The sequence below is a fragment of the Lobosporangium transversale genome (assembly GCF_002105155.1).
Source record: "Lobosporangium transversale strain NRRL 3116 chromosome Unknown BCR41scaffold_5, whole genome shotgun sequence".
NCBI classification, from domain to species: domain Eukaryota; kingdom Fungi; phylum Mortierellomycota; class Mortierellomycetes; order Mortierellales; family Mortierellaceae; genus Lobosporangium; species Lobosporangium transversale.
Genome location: NW_019028983.1, coordinates 391,211 through 408,612, shown reverse-complemented (window position 1 = coordinate 408,612; position 17,402 = coordinate 391,211). Strand labels below are relative to the sequence as shown.

The 17,402-nt window shown below is 40.8% G+C and overlaps 6 protein-coding genes across 6 annotated transcripts; 4 read left to right on the top strand and 2 right to left on the bottom strand.

Annotated features, from left to right (window-relative positions):
• Window positions 1-921: 921 nt before the first annotated feature.
• Window positions 922-2,129, bottom strand: BCR41DRAFT_179467 (hypothetical protein). The gene is made up of 2 exons (XM_022019757.1): window positions 1,556-2,129; window positions 922-1,458 (listed from the first exon to the last, which is right to left on the bottom strand). Exons 1-2 carry the CDS (start codon window positions 1,959-1,961, stop codon window positions 1,112-1,114), a joined length of 753 nt encoding a protein of 250 aa, XP_021884715.1. The 5' UTR covers window positions 1,962-2,129; the 3' UTR covers window positions 922-1,111.
• On the bottom strand, window positions 2,012-3,498 carry BCR41DRAFT_367956 (hypothetical protein; the record flags this gene model as incomplete). The annotated part of the gene is made up of 2 exons (XM_022026351.1): window positions 2,012-3,075; window positions 3,168-3,498. 2 exons carry the CDS (start codon window positions 3,496-3,498, stop codon window positions 2,012-2,014), a joined length of 1,395 nt encoding a protein of 464 aa, XP_021884714.1.
• A 1,112-nt stretch (window positions 3,499-4,610) lies between these two features.
• On the top strand, window positions 4,611-5,204 carry BCR41DRAFT_347151 (hypothetical protein). The gene has a single exon (XM_022023040.1). It carries the CDS (start codon window positions 4,696-4,698, stop codon window positions 4,906-4,908), a length of 213 nt encoding a protein of 70 aa, XP_021884713.1. The 5' UTR covers window positions 4,611-4,695; the 3' UTR covers window positions 4,909-5,204.
• Window positions 5,205-6,104: 900 nt separating this feature from the next.
• BCR41DRAFT_347146 (hypothetical protein) lies at window positions 6,105-7,547 on the top strand. The gene has a single exon (XM_022023039.1). The coding sequence runs from the start codon at window positions 6,481-6,483 to the stop codon at window positions 7,504-7,506; it is 1,026 nt and encodes a 341-aa protein (XP_021884712.1). The 5' UTR covers window positions 6,105-6,480; the 3' UTR covers window positions 7,507-7,547.
• Window positions 7,548-7,566: 19 nt separating this feature from the next.
• Window positions 7,567-10,504, top strand: BCR41DRAFT_179412 (hypothetical protein). Its single transcript, XM_022019756.1, has 3 exons — window positions 7,567-8,432; window positions 8,519-9,940; window positions 10,026-10,504. The coding sequence occupies exons 1-3, from the start codon at window positions 7,776-7,778 to the stop codon at window positions 10,449-10,451; spliced, it is 2,505 nt and encodes an 834-aa protein (XP_021884711.1). The 5' UTR covers window positions 7,567-7,775; the 3' UTR covers window positions 10,452-10,504.
• Window positions 10,505-16,125: 5,621 nt separating this feature from the next.
• On the top strand, window positions 16,126-17,277 carry BCR41DRAFT_347132 (hypothetical protein). Its single transcript, XM_022023038.1, has one exon. It carries the CDS (start codon window positions 16,150-16,152, stop codon window positions 17,185-17,187), a length of 1,038 nt encoding a protein of 345 aa, XP_021884710.1. The 5' UTR covers window positions 16,126-16,149; the 3' UTR covers window positions 17,188-17,277.
• The last annotated feature ends 125 nt before the right edge of the window (window positions 17,278-17,402 follow it).

Genomic DNA, 17,402 nt, shown 5'->3' with positions numbered 1-17,402 from the left:
ACCAAGGGCGAAAGGGAGATAGGCCCGAAGCGCACGACAAGCTCATGGCTGCGGCTCAGGTGTTGCGGGGAAGAGAGTACAAGGAGATCAAAGAAAAACTTGAGTTGTTAGCCGATGCCCATCTTGGCAGCGATGTCTTTGAGGCCAGCCGAGAGTATGTTGCGGGGGTTCGGAAGCGTGAACAAGAACGTAGAGAGGAGGAGGAGCGGATTGATGCGCATATTAAGGCCAGATTTCCCGGCGTAATCTTTCGGCCCCATAATATTGGGGGTAAATAATAATTAAATTTGGTACTATGGAACTTTACTTTGAAAATTGTTACTAGTTCCATTCGAAAATGGGCAAGACGTTGTCAACGACGACCCTTCCTTTATAGTCATTCTGTCATCTGAAAAAAGTTATTGGGGGTTTTAAAGAAGCCAATGCGGCGATTTATAAATTTTTCTTTTTTTTGACTTGTATGGATGAGACTAGAGAATCATTGGAACGAATGGATGGCGTGAGATTTCTTCTGTTGTTTTCGCTGTCGATGATTAGCATTTCCTCGATCATCTTGAGGAGATGCATGAGGATATTCCTTGCATCATCCTTCCAATCTGCGCTTTCGAGGGTAAAATATAGGGCATCGGAGTATCGGAACTTGAGTACTTCAGACGGAGGCTCGAGATAACATTTCACGAAATGCCAGCGGGCGCCGGTCGTGATGATCCCATAGCACATTGATCGCTTCATGTTCGAGCTTGAAGAAGGGTATTTTGCTAAGCGCGCCACCGCACACGATTCTAACTGGACCAAGTTTTGTGCTAACCCTTGTAGCCAATCATCATGCTTTACTTCAATAACGCCAAGAAGTAATGTGTCGTCTGGAGATTCGAATGCGAAGTCAATGGAACCGCGTCCTCGTTGACCCTCCAATGTTTTCTCCACCCTTAAAATTAATTGACCCTTGTATACATTTAGAGCATGGCTGAGGAAGGCTCCGACCCAAATGGACACCTCTGCTTCAGACTCTCGAGGCCGCTTTGTCTCTTGATAAGTAGCCAATTGTTCGTAAAGCCCAGCCAGAGCCTCCAATTTTCTATCTGATGACTCTTCCTCGGGGAAAATTTCTTCAAGAGGAATTTTTTCTGGGTTGAAAGCTCGCAGACCTCCTGGAACCTGAACGATGAATATGGTCTGGGACACGGACGGAAAGCGTTCCGAGTCCCCTCTTGGAATAGGTGCAGAGGATGTTACGCAGGTCTTTGTCGGTGGCGGGTGTTTCTGGCAATGACGAGGCGTGGCAAAGTCTTCGGCGATGCTGAATTGATATTTTTACATTTCCGATATCAATGCCGTCATGGTTATTAATGACAATGGTCTTCAGCTCCTCGAGGAGGACAGTAGTATGATTAGTGGTCCAGGAAACCTTTTGTTTCTTCTCCGGAAAATAGATCTTGAGCATCAGTTGAGAAGGTCCTATGATTGAATAAGAGAAAGAGTAGAAAATAAGTGTATGATATGATATGACGCTCGTGGATAAAAAGCAGTGAAATTCATAAATGTAGGGTTGTACCTTTCGGTGGACATTGAACGAATATGTGGATAAATTGGCCTTCCTTCAGCCCTTCAAAAGCAACTCTGAGTGGAGTGGTTGGGAGTAGAACCTCTTTGTCAGTCAGTTCTTCCAGAGAAATGACCTTGTTCATGTCTTCTTTGGTAACGGGTATGGAGACCTTCCAAAGGGTAAGAGTGTTCGAATCTACACCCTCAAGCCCGGCACTCATTCTGGCCTTGATGGACTCTTTAAGCTTATCGACAGTGGCACCAAGTGCAACCTCCACGGAAAAAGAAGACGAAACCGTGTGTCCGTCGAGGATGCAGAAGAGATTGAAAGTGAGAGCCATGTTTGGTAAATTGTGTGGGAAAAGTTGGGAAAAGATATGTGAGAAAAGATGAGGGAAAATATGAGGGGAAAACATTAACTTTGTGACTACTTGGCGAAGTATTTTTTTATGGGTAGCATGCCTATTTATTTCATTTTCCTTCGCTTATTTGACGCCAGCATCAGTGTATCAAGAAGCCAAATAAGAGTGCCAAACGCTTTTTGGGTACCATCAACTTTAAGTCTATTCTTTTGGAATGAAGTAACGATGCCTAGAGGGGATGTACGGAATTTAGGATAGAGGAAACATGATCCAGCCACGGGTTCAAGACTGCATTCAGTAAGATGCCAAAAGCTCCCGTCAGTTACGAGCCCATAGCAGACAGAAGACTCGGCTTCAGTATTTGTCCCATGGTCGTCGCGTTTTCTTTTTTTACAGATTCTTGCTTGCATCTCTTTCTGCTGTTGCTTTGCCTGTTGCCGCATCAGTGTTTGTTCCAGTTGTACCATGTTTCGAGCAACAGCAGATCCGATATCACTGCTCAAAGCCTTTGTTACGATGACATACTCCTTTGTATAATCCTTTGTCTCAATTATAAAGTCAGGTTGACTCTCGCCACGTATCCCTAAGAGGGTAGGCCTATATTTCAATTGAAGCTGGTCTTTAAACAATTCGACAGATCGATGAAGGAGTGGCGCCACAAAGGCAGGAATATCTTCATCCTCTAAGAGAGGAGAAGTATCGATTCTGTTCTCGAGGTCAAGATAGAGATTTTCCAGTGCTACGCGGTGTTCCTCGGAATTGAATTTGATGCTGTCAATAGAGTCGAAAGCGGGAAAGTTTGAAAGCCTCCCACTGAAACTGCGGGTTAAACCGTAGAGCGTGTCGACGCTCTGAAGAGAGTAACTCGAGAGATTAAGTGTAGGCGTATCAAGATCGACAACGATATTGGTATCATCGTTATTCCTCAACTCTAAGAGTACTGCTTGAAAGGAAAGATCGTCGTGCACATGTCTAATATCGTATTGGTTGAGATATAGTATTATCTTTGGGGAGTCGGATGATGGAAGATGAGGGAAGTTGTCGTATATTTCTGATACAAAGTCTTCAAACGAGGCTTCCATGACATCAACAGACCATGAAAAAGCTCTCATATGAGTGGATCGCAGGGATACGTTAAATGTTGTTGTGATTGAGGCGCGTCCAGGCACTGTACAATAAAGACAGCTCTGTCAATACTAATCATTGGCAATTAGATCAATTTAGCTTGTCAAAAAAAAAGAAATGTGAAATGAAAAATACCTTTCAGTGGAGATTGCACAATTGTGTGGATAAACTCGCCTTCCTTCAGTCCTTCAAAAGCAACTCTGAGTGGAGTGGTTGGGAGTAGAACCTCTTTGTCAGTCAGTTCTTCCAGAGAAATGACCTTGTTCATGTCTTCTTTGGTAACGGGTATGGAGACCTTCCAAAGGGTAAGAGTGTTCGAATCTACACCCTCAAGCCCGGCACTCATTGTGGCCTTGATGGACTCTTTAAGCTTATCGACAGTGGCACCAAGTGCAACCTCCACGGAAAAAGAAGACGAAACCGTGTATCCGTCGAGGATGCAGAAGATTGAAAGATTATTAGTCATAGTTTCCTGAGTGTGGGTGTTGTGTGAGAGAGAAGGGCAGGATTAGGGTGAATCTATTTGACAACCCGGGTTGTCACTCTTATTTGACAACCCCCCCCTTAATTATTTTTCTCAATTTTTTTTCTTTGCGTGACAACCCGGGTTGCCAAATAGTAAAATATCTAATTTGACAACCCCAAGCTCACTGTTATTTGACAACCCTTTTTTTATTGGCAAGATTATTATGTGAAAATCGTTTCTATTGCTATCCCTCAGCAACACGAAATCCCTCCAGCAATCTAAAAGCTTCCTTCAAATAACAAACTTTTTTTTTTGGTTACGAGGTGTTGTTTTTTATTACAACTGATTTCTAAAACAAGGGCTTGCTTTATAGAAAATGTGCCTATACGGGTAACATGCACTAAGCATACATAAATTCGGAGTGGTTATGCGACGCTTGATGGCGCATGCGTAAGACGCGGAAAGGAAAAAAAGAGAGACAGAAGAAGCTATAACCACAGTCATGATAACGGAGTGTTGCCACCATTTTAGAAATCCAGCTGAGAAAGGCCCTCCATAAGTGCAAGAGGGTGAAGACTTGTCATGTGACAGGTTGAAAAAGACAATTTTTCTTCTTTTTTTGACAACCCGGGTTGTCAAATAACAAAAAAGTGAAAATTGAAGACCTGGGTTGCCAAATAAGCCGGTGTGACTGCTAAATTAGGGGGGTTGTCAAATCGATTAATTCTTTGTCAAATGAGACGCTCCTTCATCAATGGTCACATGAATGAGGGCTCTGTAAGTGCAAGTCTCCCTGCCTTTAGAGAAAAAACAGTAGGCCAATAGAATCGCTTGATTTTTTTTACAATAGTATTTTTGAATTGAAGTTAATCCAGCCAATGAGCGTTGCAGAACATATATAAAATCCACTTTTTGCAAATTTTGCAAAAGAGTGAGACAGGAGTGTACAGTATAGCCCGTTCCATTTGGTCGCGATCCCTTATATTTTTTGAATACTCTTAAATGTATTGGCAGCCAATTGACTCGCTTGTTATTGCAAGTGGTGTGACTGGTCATTAAAATTAATTTCAGTTTATTTTGTATCCACTAATCTGTCGAACCCCTTTGTAGTCATAGGCGGGTCCGCCTCACCTAGAAGCTACCGAGTATAAAAGCCAAAGAAACTTCCTTCTTAATAAAGTCTTCAGTTTTCCCCACATGTCTTATTCTTCATCCGCAGTTCATCTTGCCATTTATCTTTTTCCCCTTTTCACAACAAGCATTTGTCTTCCGGTAACTCAGTTTGTGAGCTCACCTATAAAGCTCCCATCTTTTCTTTTGACATTCTATGGCGCTGTTTGTAGTCAAGGTTATTTGACTCTATTTTCTCTTGTCAATCTTGTTGACACTCTTTGTCCTGCCTTTTCCTGATTGTGTCTATCTTTCTGTCCCTTAAGCAAAGATATTTTTTACAACAATGCCACCAAACCAATTTATTATGATTAAGATATGTGGGGTCTATATGTTGTCTAAATAGTCCTCCCCATAAAAAAACACCATCTAGACCAAGCATAGAAATAAAGAGATTAGTCAAGAAAGCACTGTCGAGCTAATACTTACAACTTTTTCAAGACGAAGGCCTTTCCCGACCTAGTCATGTTTGTAGTAGCTCATGAAAAATTTTAGACAGACAAATAGTAACCAGGGAGCAGAAGTGAGAATAGGATGTGGGTTCACACATCACATCCATGGGGCATTTATCCAAATTTGTATCAAAATAAAACTGCAAGTTTGTCTCGGGCACCACACCATGGGGCATAGAGCTGTTAGTACTGTATGTCTGTATTATAAATTTTCATGTAACACGTGTACTGTGAAATATGCAACTGATCATATCCTATTGTTGTTGCCGGCTTGGTGTCTTTCCTCCCAACCTATCAGTGAGCATTGGTGCAACGCATATAAGACACACAGGCTGTTGACGAGCCTACTTCTCACCTTCACCGTTTGACGCAGGTCAGGGTTGTGGCGGTCTAGCGAAGAAAACGTAAGGGCATTAACAATACCAGGATCGCATTAGACGGTAGTTGTGGTATTTGCAGATGAGCATCGCCCTAGCTCATGGAATGTGAATCCAACGTTTTCAAGAAGTTTGGGGCTCCTCTTCCAGTTTATGTTTGCGTAGTCTTCATCTGTCAGGTCTTCACCGGCTGCCTTTAAAACACGCCGTGTTAAGGAATCCTTGAGAAAGTTTCAATTCCTGGCTGAGATCTTCTTCATCTACGTCAGACTGCTACTGTCTCTTCGTCTGGACTGTGTCATAGGCAAGTGGATTCAGAACAAGGCCATTGGTAAAGTCGTTCCTTTGAGTTTGAACCGAGTTATACCTTTGTCTTGTGCCTGTAGGGGTACCTTGTCTCGATAGCCATGAAACATGCGATCTCCTTCAATGTCACAAAGAGAGCCTGTATCTAGACTTCTTTTGTTCCCTGTACACATTCAAACACTGCAGCCTTGGAAGGATTGTCGAGAGGATGTCAGTTAGGACATGTTCAGACAGATACACATACCGAAGGGGGACGTAAGGAAGTCTGTTTTTTTTTTTTTTATTTCTTGTTGATTGTCATGGCGAAGGCTTGATTTGGTAAATGTAGATGATTGGAGAAGAGCTGTAAACAATACTCGAAATCCAAAAAGTTAAAACTTGTCGCTGAGAATCTTATTGTTTCGAGTTGTTCCAAATTCATCAGCCTTTTGTTTCGTTCTCTTTCATACACCTATAAATACGTCCTGCCTCCTTCTCTTTTTCCCTCTCTCTCTCTCTCATTTTACAACGACATTGCTTTCGCGCTCTCACCCGTACTCTTACACCCTCATCCCCTCACAGATCATAACTTTTTGCTTTCTTAAAGGTAAACTATCTCTACTCTAACAACTTCAGCTTCAATCTTTAGCCGCTTAAACCAACATTGCTTGCACTGTTTTACACTATACTTTCTCTAGATGGGTATTAAAGGACTCTATTCATACCTTTCAAGGAGAGACCTGCCACCAAAGGAGATTGTTGTACATGAGCTTGCTGCTGAACCCCATTCATCTTTTGAGCTGGATCTGCTTGGCACTTTCCACAGCGATATACATAATATCATCCTAAGGAGATTCAGCCGGCAGAGTTCTTTCACTGCCTGCGGCCATGCTATGGCTAGTATCATTCGAAAGATCTTTGGTCCTCTTGCCACAGTGACGATACACATTGATGGGCCTCGCTGCGAAGAAAAAACGCGTGCCTATAGGGACCGAGATGCTAAGCGTACAGCAGCGGATGCAAAACTCGATACGCTCATAGCCAACATGGAAACCAAGTCCAATGAAGGCAAATGGGAATCTCGAAGCCATATGATTGCCATTAAAAAGAATCTTCGACAGCTCTTCACATTCAGTCATAACGAGAAGAGGGAGCTCGCGGCGCCATTCGGTCGATACAATAACTTTGTGATTTGCCATTGTAGAAATGAGGCTGATGTGTGTATTGCCGCCAAATGTACACCAACCAGTATCGCTGTGTCTGGGGACTCTGACCTTCTCATCTATCCTTCTATAAAAAGAGTTCTTCGTCCAATCCCTCGTCGCCATCACATGTTTGCACTCTATGAGAAACAAGAGGTCCTGCAAGCCCTTGGGTTTTCAAGGAACAGTCAACTCCTGGTCTATGGCATTATATCCGATAACGATTACACCCCAAATATCCCAACCTTTGGTCTTGCTACAAATGCTGAGATTATCTCCGCGCTCACTGACACTGATGCCGAAAAGTTGACGGTATCATATGTTCGTGAGGTCCATGCCCGTAGCCGTCGAACTCCTGCAGAAGGCCAGTTTGACCATTCAATTAATGTTTTCTTTGGTGGGATCCAAACCCAGGCCTCGCAGCAACCAACCGCTGAAAGATTCCTTCATTACCATGATAGAATGAGGACTGCGATATCTGCTAGGTACCAGAATAAAAATAATCAACCTCAACCCAGGTAAGCTCCTTCAAATGAACATTTTCCAAAGCATATACAAAAAAAAAAAAAAAAAAAAAAAAGTCATCTAACCCTTGACATTGTTGTTCCTAATTAGATTCTATATCCCTAAACGCGCAAAGCCGAATCGCTATCGGCCTTTTTTCCCTACCCAGAAAAAGGAACTTTCCCCTAAGAAATATGACCTGACCAACTGCAAACAACACGACCGTCCCGTCAGCTCCAGCCGTCAAAGAAAGTCCCCCAAAAAAAAGGAAAAGGAAAAAAAAGAGGATGACAAAGAAGAGGAGGTTAAGGAGGAAAAGAAGAAAAAAAAAGAAGAACAAAGGGAAGGCCAAGTATATCAGAAAGACTGATAAGACCAGGAAAGTGAAGGAGGCTACTGCCGAGGATCGACGGTTGAAGAGGGCCCACCCCACTGTTGCATTAACTCTGGGCACGTTAAAGACATGTGTAGTTGCCAAGCTGGACTCTACTTCCGATCCCAATCTCAATCCCGAGCAACTTGCTGCAACAATTCAAGGGCTCATTCAATCATTTATTAAAATGTTGAATGAGGCACGGATTCGAGCTTTCTGGGCCTGCGCCTTGTGGATCGATAACCTGCTTACCACTGGGCCATCCAATCCAGCTGATCTCCCACAACTCCTAGATGAAGTTCTTGATAGCAGAGACTTTATTTACGGCCTTGCTGCGTTGTTGTATCACGGAGTGATGAGTCCATTATCTAGGTATAGCAGGGAAGTGAAGAAAAAAGGCGAAGGGAACGTAGCCAAGCCGTCCCAGCTCAAAGCATACGAAAACTTCTATGCAAAGACAGGGCTTGGTCCTTTAAACCAGATCTATCCCGATTTGGTGATCAGCAGGTCGTCTCGGATGGTCATGGTCCCTGTTCAAGCAGCGCTAAGGTCTCACTATCGGAATGCGCAGGTAAATATAATATTATAATATTTTGAGGTTATCTTATAATATGTTTATAGAAATGTTCCTAATCATTTCTTCAATATAATGTCTAGTTTGACATAGATATTCCAGGCGATGGAAGAAGTTCCATCCAATTCTTTTTTGAGCAAAATGCAACTGCCAAAAAATATCTGGATTTCCCTACGTCTGCTTTCCCGCCTCAGTCTCTCTGCCTAACGGAAGCCTGCCTCCTGGATATATTATGGTCTAACCCAACAGTTCGAGAGGAAATAGCCCAATTGTTGGAACTAAACATGAGTACCAAGGGGGCTGCAGAGGACAAGATCCTTAACCACAAGGGGATATTGTTGCAGGAGCTGTTTTCCTTGAAAGGATACAAGGACGTTGGACTGCAATCTGATGATGGCCCTAGAAGGAAACTACGGACATCGTTCTTTACAAACGGCCTTACCCTAACACTTCTTGCCTATGACACATCGAAGCAAAAAAGAGGTAGGGGTTCGCAAGCTGCCCAACCTTCGGATACTCAAAGATCTCAAGCAGTCCAGGCTTCTTCAAGTGCTCAGCAGGGATCCTCGTCTTCAGGCCATGGTGCAGGTGATGGTGGTGATGATGGAGACGACGACGGAAATGAAGATGACGATATCTTGCTGGGTATCAGCGATATTGACTTGCTGGAAGTTGATGAACCATTCTTAGATGGCGAAGAGGGAGAAGAAGCAGCTGAAGAAGGTACATCGAGCACAAATCCACTGTTCCCGGTGAGTCCCAGTCCCCGGCGTGAGATCAATTGGAAGCAGAGATCCCGTCTCCTCGAGCATGTAGAAGTTAAATATGACACCCAGGCAGCATGCCCTCCCCCCGAAAGTACCATTATCATTGGGATCGATCCAGGTGAGAGGTACTCGATGACAATTGCAAAGTTGGATCCAAGGAAACCTAACGAACGTGAGATCCTCCGGATTTCTAGAGCGTACCTTTACAAACCATCCAAGAAGTTTCAGGGCGAGCTAGAGAGGCGAAAGCTTAGAAGAGGAATTACAGAGATTGAAAGCAATATTCCGTCATTCTCAAGGCCTACTTTAACACAGTATTTCGCTTATATGAGCTTGCCGCTAAATCAAGCTCCATCAAGTACTGGAGGTAGTTTCTCTGGTAGTGGGGTTGGGGCCAGTAGTAGCGGTGGAGCAGGGACCGGTAGTAGCAGTGGAGTTGAGGCCAGTAGTAGTAGTGGATCTGGGACCAGTGACGACAATAGGGAGACTAAATATAGGGCGCTTGTCGAATTCTATAATGACGGGTGGTTTGTTCGGAATAGCTGGGATATTAGAAAAGCACAGAACGGATGCGTTGATTGTGTGATTAAGGCAATTCTGAAGCTTGCGGGCGGAAGCAATGGAAGAAGAAGAGATGCCAATACGAATGCGGTGATCTGTATTGGACTAGGATCATTCAAGACAAACCGAGGACAAGTATCGAAGCATGGGATATTGATGAAGAAGCTTGTTGAAAAGGTTAAAAAAAAAAAAAAATTCCCTTGATCAATGACATTTAATTTTTGAGTCTTTTTTTAACGAGTATTAAATCTGGCTCGAACAGGCAAAATCTCTAGACTACCCCATTGTAGGTTGTCATGAATACTACACATCTGCCAAGTGTCCACGGCCTCACTGTGACAGTATATTGGAGAATGTTCCTTTTCGATCCAAGTACTGTCGAAATTGTAAAGCATACTTTGATCGAGATGCTGTTGGTGCTGAGAACATCGCAAGGGTCTGTGAGTTGCAGATAAGAGAGCAAAAACGACCTGCAAAATATATGCCGCCGGACGGAGGAACTCAAGGCCAAGCTTCTAGCGGTAGTGGCGGCGGTGGAGGTAGTGGTGGCAGTGGTGGTGGTAGTAGCAGATCCACAAAAAGGAAATTTTCAGATGAAGGAGGAGGAGGAGTAGAGGGATCAAGACCACCGAAAGGACCTTTGCTGGGTCCAGGAGGAGGGGGAGAGACAAGCCGGCAACAACAGTAGGACACAATCTACTACAAACATGACTAGGCCCAGAAAGGCCTTCGTCTTAAAAAAATTGTAAGTATTGGCTTGATAGTACTTTTTTTTCTTGGTTAATTTATTTATTTCTGTGTTCTAATACATTTCTTCTTTTTACAATAGATGGAATGTCTCGTTTTTTAATGGGACGGACTATATTGGGCTCAGATCTTAGACAAGGAGCCTGCTAAAAATAAAGCGATTAGGGCGGGGTGGAATTATTGCCACGGATACACCCATTTTAGGCATGTGTTTTCAACATCTGAAAAAAAAAAAAAAAATCTTGATCTACAGCCAACTAATCGAAAGTATAAATGTATCTATGCTTCTTCGGCAAGGTTAAAGGTATAAAATGTTTGATTGCTTGTTTCTCTTCCTCGCTCACATATCATGTCATGCAGGTGCAAGCAAATGCATCTTGATTTTTTCTATTCATTTATTATCTGCTCCCTTCAAGGTGATTCAGTATCTATGAAGAGGATAATGCTCTTGCTCTTTTAACTACCTCAATTTTATCTACATATTTACAATCATGAATAATGTGACCAGCAAGAATAAACGCCTCGTGTGAACTTTAGTTAGTCTGTTTGCTTGTGATAGTTATATCTGTACCCATAGAATAAACTCGACATTCCACGGCGCCTTGTGGGTTCAAAGTCCACAAGTTACGGTCCTTTTTTTCTTTTCTTTCTGTACAAAATTATTGAGTTACCAGAACACTATCAGGTATCAGAGCAAAGTGATTGGTAGTATCCACATATCCACTTTTTCACATAACCCAGCTCGCCTTGTTATACAATCGATGGCAAATTGGATCCTTGCCTAGTTTCGATACAATTCAATACCTCCTATGCAGTGCTGAATATATCTCAATTTAAGTCATATCCGGCATAATCAGGAGAGAGCAAACCCTGCTCAGGCCAAAGGAACGTGGCAAGAGTATCACCGTTCAAACTTTACTCTTTTTTTGTATGTTCCGTGTGAAGCAATCCGAATAAAACCCAGCCCTCGTTCCATTTTGTTATATTGATTGAAAATGAGTTGTAGACTACTGATATGAAAGGTAAGGAAAATAGAGGAGTTTGAATGAAGACTTGTCCAATGGATAATAATCAAAGAAATAAACATTGGAATTGGAGTGGTTATATGTATTATTATTATATATATATATATATATACTACAATAATTGCACCATCGCTTCATTGCCTCTCCTCACTGATAAGCTGAGTCGCTCTATATCTTTATCTTTTGTTTGTTTAGAAGTAATTCCTCTTTCCTTTATTTCGTCAAAGTTCAATATGCTTATATGTCTCGATTATATAATGACCTTCAAGCAAATTTCAACCTAGCCGATATGTTGAAGTCCCAAGAAAATGTTTGACGCAACTCCTTAATGTTGGACCGTCAATAGCCTTACTTATATTTGCCTTGCATATAATCTCCCCACACGGTATAGATATTATATATATTGTCCTCGTCATTTGGTCATGCACATATTCTAAAAACATATAATTATTGAATTGATTTGGTCGGCTCAGAATTTTGAATAATCTTAAAAGAGTTGGTGGCCAAAATCAGCCACCGATTCAATACACAAATCCCATTCAATGTGACGCGCTTTTTCTGGGGCCAATTCAATCAATATATTTTTACAATATGTGCATGACCAAATGACGAGGACAATATATATATTTGTGTATACCTGTGTACACTTACAGATAAATATACACTAATATATAACATTTAAAGAGCAAGAAATATATCAATCGCTTGAAATAAGAACGACGTGGTAAGCACGTTTACTGATAACACTAAAAAAATACTATTCTTTAAATAAAGATGGCGGTGTACCTTTTCGTCATGGAATGATATGCGTTGTGACATTAATTAGTTGACTGATATTCGGGATGCCGCTTGAAAGATGATAGGGGTAGAGATCAAACTAGAATCCACCACAATGGCCAGTCAACAATAGATCGTTTTACATAAATATTATATTTGTATTGTTTTGAATATGTAAATATATCGCCAATTTTATTTGGTCACGATACCTTATATTTTTAATCTAAAAACGATGATTGAATTGTTCTGGTGGCATCTCACTACGTGACGGACTTGCAACAATACTCGTAACAAGCGAGCTAATTGGCTGCCAATACACTCGAAAGTATTCAAAAAATATAAGGTATCGCGACCAAATGAAACGGGCTATATATATAAATATATACATTAATATTCGAAGGTGGGAAAGAAAGCGCGACGGAATCTCTGTTTTATCGCCCAAAGAAGACTTTTGTCCTACCGTTAAAGTAGACCGCGACAAAAACAACATGCTTATAGAAATGGATAACAAGAGCATATTGAGCATTATGAGAGCATATTGAAAATCTTTATCGAGAGCCCCGTATGCACAATGTCTTGTTGGGCATATTAAAAAAAAAGTTCTAGGTATATATACATTTCGGCAACATGAAGAGGGACGCATGAACGAGAATGCAGGGTGAAATGGACATTGATGGCCGTTCTTCCATCATTTTTATGCAAGGGCAGTATTACTACTGAATTGGTGCATACAAACTTTTTTTGTTTCGAGCCGTATACATGTAGATGTCACCATATATAGCCCGTTTCATTTGGTCGCGGTACCTTATATTTTTTGAATACTTTCGAGTGTATTGGCAGCCAATTAGCTCGCTTGTTACGAGTATTGTTGCAAGTCCGTCACGTAGTGAGATGCCACCAGAACAATTCAATCATCGTTTTTAGATTAAAAATATAAGGTATCGTGACCAAATAAAATTGGCGATATATATTAAAGTTCCTTTTTTTTTTAATAAACTTTTTTTTTACAGGAATTAAAAACAATTAAGTGGAGTTTTGGTTCATGCCTTTTTTTTTTTTTTTTGGAATGCAGATGATATAACTGGATACCATACCCTGTGCGCAACTTCATATTGGATGCGATTATCGCTGGTGCATTCTTTGATTGTGCACAAAGATGTATTCAATGTGCAATAGTCAAGAAAGATGAAGAAAAGTCAAAGGGACCAATACCAAAAAAAAAAAAAAAAAAAAAAAAAAAAAAAACGAAAAAGAATAAAGAAAATAAATGAGCCTTTAGTTTTGTGATGAATGCTGATATGATATCTGGTATAAATATTCACCTGTACATTCCTTTATAATAAAATTTTCATATCTTAGAAAGCCCGAGCCAACACCTCACCCAATGGATCAATAGAAACGCTTCTTTTAAGTGTACTTTGTGCCCCGCACAGAGGAAGCACCATCATCTGAAATCAACAAACAAATAAAAAAGAATAGAGTACCCATGGAACACAAACCAAAGAGCCAAAACAAGAAAAAAAAGCACTTGGAATATGATTAGATTTTCTCGCAGTTCATTTGACTGCAAACCTTGGTTGTTGACGTTAATGCGATAAGGAAAGATCTTTAAAATGTATATTTGGTTTATACAGATATATAGGGACATGTACACGTTGGATCCTTCCCCTTTCCTCTCTCCCCCTTTCTTTTTGCGCCCAGGTTAACGCTCTGTCTTTAGCTGAAACCGTTATCACCGCCGTCTATATTGTTGATAAAAAACATCTCTTAGAGATAGCGAGCGATCGTAGTAGCGTATTAACCAAACCTACATGCAAAATAAAAAAATAAGAAAATGAAGTGGAGTGATTAATATTCTATTCAGTTTGCCAAAGTAAATGTATATATATAGTTATATATAATATCAATCCGAGGTATCCCTATGAGCTCGCGATGCTGTAATTTTTTTCATTGTCCTTGCCCCGCGGTAGAAATCTTGGTGAGACAATCCGAAAGTTGATCTCCTTGCTTTTTATTTTTTATTTTTTTTATCTTGTGTGTCAAGGCGTTAACAATATGCATATGCATAAAGTATCAACAATAACAAAAACAAACAACACTGACCAAGAAATATAGGATCCATATTCAGTAAAAAAAGACTTATCTTTACGGCACATTGCATTATCAATATTCTATTTATTCTTTTTTCTCACAAATTCATTCCTTCTATCCCCACGCATTCCCAAGGAATAAAACAAAAGGATTGTTGATCTATTATCTTCTTTGGTGACCTCAGATCGAGTGAAAGCGAGAGAATGAAGCATAAGCCGGGCGTCTTTTATTTTATTTTATTTTATTCTGATTCGCTATACAGACAAACTACGCCTATGATGTGATCATTGGACAGGGTCTTTCTCCGCTCTAACCTTTCATTTTATTTATTTTTATTTTTTATTTTTTTATCTTTTTTCCTTCATTCAGTACAAAATGCGTATCTATTTACAAGTGTATAAAAATATATTCAGATAAATATTAAGTAAACGTTAAATACAAATGTATATATCGCTTTTCCTTTTTTTTTTTTTTTTTTTTTCTCCGGAGTCAAAAGAAATAAGCGCAAGGAGGTGAAGTGAGCAAAATTCATATCATTATTCATTTCTTATTAATGCACATTCTATTATATATATAGTCTTGTCAAGGTTTCGCTCATTTGGGATCTTGTCATCTTATCTTTATTGATGAAAAGTCGGAGTACCATTATTGTACATTGTATCTGTGCTGTCTTTGTCTTTACTTTCAACAACAGTCAAGGTTGAGAGAAGGAGGTCAGATGCAATAGTGCATTGAATACTAGTATTTATTTTATTTTCAATCTAAGCGCTGCCATTGGAGGTAGATAAAAAAAACAAAAAAAAAATCACACACACAAAAGGAAAGTGTACAGACATTGAATGTGTAGTCCTTGCACAAGAACCTATAAGAAGCAGGGATATGTTTTTTTTTTTTTTTTTTTTTTTTTTCGATGCCGGTCGAGTCCAGTCTTCAGTTAAAGCTTTGCTTAGTTCTTGCTTAATAAAATAGAATGAATAGCTTACATATAGCGACATGTACTACGATCTGGTTTTTTATCATTATTCTGTTTTGAGTTTTGTTAGGGCTGTTTGATTTGATTACAATGCAATGTGATCTCTAACCATATTAATTGATTGAATAGCCTAATATACTCAATGACTCCGTCGCCTTCTCTCTCTCGGTCTCTCTCGGTCTCTCTCCACACGAAAAGATTGAGAAATAATTTTATGAGCCGTGGAGGATTGTTGATTTGTTTATTTGTTTATTTGTTTATCTTTGTTGCAATATTGCTGATATCAGTATTGAGTCCGATTCATTCACGAAGTTAGAATTAAGGTTTTTTCTACTTGCCCTTTTCCCATTTGTCTTTTTTTGGTCTCAGTCTGCTCTCTGTGTGTTCCACCCAGACACTTTTCTCCAGCCAAGCAGACGCACCCGATGATTTATTTTATTCTGTGTGCATGTGCTGGTCTTTAGTCTATTTACTCCCCACTATAAATACCAACTCGACTTTACCCGCAACCTTCTCTTTCTTTCCTCCTTCTTGAAATTCTTCACCTGTCTCCATCATATTAACACAAAGTCATCTTGTGTGTTTTTTTTCCCTCTTCTTTCATGTCCTTTCATTGACCACTCCACGTCAATCGCTTCAACGCCATCCTTTCACGTTACACGCACTATTTATTTCCAATTGAAACTACTTTGTCATTTCTTACTTCCTCATTTCAACACTCATCTCACTTTTTTTTTTTTTTTTTTTTTTTTTTTTAAAAAAAAAAGTTCAAAATGACTGCAACTTCCACATCCTCTCCTTCAGCTACCCCTGCTAAGAATGTCTTCCGCCTTCATGGCGTCAATGTTCTTAACAGGAAGAACGTTGACTCAATTTCTCGTCTCACAGCTTTGGAAAAGCGTCGTGCGACTCATATTCTGGATGAGCGTCAGAGGCGTGATACTATGAACCAGCTTCTCGGTGAGCTTGCCAACTTGGTTCGTGAATCCGCTGCTGAACTTCAACAGCAACAAGACCAGGGGCAACCTCAGCAAAAACAATACAATGCCGATGGTACCGAGAAGAAGCCTCCTGTCAAATCCAACTCGATCACTACTCTTCGCAATGCCATTACTGAGATCCGTCGTCTTCGTGCCTGTGCTGGACTCGAGACCCACACTCCTCCATGTGCTGCCTCATTGGCTTCTCACTCATCCAATGGCTCGCGTTCCTCTTCGCCTTCAGAAGCTTCTTTACCCGTCAACAAGATGCTACCACAGCAGCCACAGCATCAATTTACATTGCCTCCATTGGCTCCCATGGCTTCTCAATATGATTCAAGACAGTCTACTCCCATGTCCTCACCCAAGACTAATGGCTACCAGACAGCTCCTGCTCCTATGCCTCCTATGGCATCAAACCACCAGCTTCAGTCGCCTCCCCTGTCGCCTTCAAGCCCTGCTCCTAAGCAGTATTCTTCCTTGTCCCCATCCATGATCCCAGTACATCACTCTAACGTAGGCCCATCCCTGCCTTCGCTCTTTGCACCAAATCCTCCCGTCTCATTTTCTTCTTACTCACAAAATCAGCACCATTCTCAACAATACTGCCAACAGCCCTCCTTCAACTCTTCACAACATTACTATCATAGCCAACAGCAGCAGCAACATCAATACACTGCACCTCGTTACGAGTCCTCTCAATCCCACAGCCGCTCCTCCTCACCAAGCTTTTCCGGCCCTATGAATTCAAGTGGGCCATCAGCACCTTCAATGCTTTTGCCTCAGCCATACAACCAGCATTTGCCAACGTACCAGTCTTCTTCATTTTAAGAGAAAGCACAAATAATGGCACACACACAAAAGCGAGAAGTCATACTTAATACCTTGTTGATAAATCAAATGTAATAAAAGCTCATGTATATTATTGTTATATATTTATATCTCAAACAAACAAATCCATGTGCCAAAATCACATCATTTGTAATGTTTTTGTTGCTATTTGTGCTATGTGACAGATTCATGATCTGTGTTCCTCGCTGATTGAG

What these genes read in the sequence shown, in the direction of transcription:
- BCR41DRAFT_179467 (XM_022019757.1), bottom strand. Translation starts at nt 1,961, where the DNA reads ATGTTTTCCCCTCATATTTTCCCTCATCTTTTCTCACATATCTTTTCC. An exon ending in CGTTCAATGTCCACCGAAAG is followed by an intron (nt 1,459 to 1,555) that starts GTACAACCCTAC and finishes ATTCAATCATAG; the next exon opens with GACCTTCTCAACTGATGCTC.
- BCR41DRAFT_347151 (XM_022023040.1), top strand. Translation starts at nt 4,696, where the DNA reads ATGTCTTATTCTTCATCCGCAGTTCATCTTGCCATTTATCTTTTTCCC.
- BCR41DRAFT_347146 (XM_022023039.1), top strand. Translation starts at nt 6,481, where the DNA reads ATGGGTATTAAAGGACTCTATTCATACCTTTCAAGGAGAGACCTGCCA.
- BCR41DRAFT_179412 (XM_022019756.1), top strand. Translation starts at nt 7,776, where the DNA reads ATGACAAAGAAGAGGAGGTTAAGGAGGAAAAGAAGAAAAAAAAAGAAG. An exon ending in CTCACTATCGGAATGCGCAG is followed by an intron (nt 8,433 to 8,518) that starts GTAAATATAATA and finishes TATAATGTCTAG; the next exon opens with TTTGACATAGATATTCCAGG. An exon ending in TGAAGAAGCTTGTTGAAAAG is followed by an intron (nt 9,941 to 10,025) that starts GTTAAAAAAAAA and finishes TGGCTCGAACAG; the next exon opens with GCAAAATCTCTAGACTACCC.
- BCR41DRAFT_347132 (XM_022023038.1), top strand. Translation starts at nt 16,150, where the DNA reads ATGACTGCAACTTCCACATCCTCTCCTTCAGCTACCCCTGCTAAGAAT.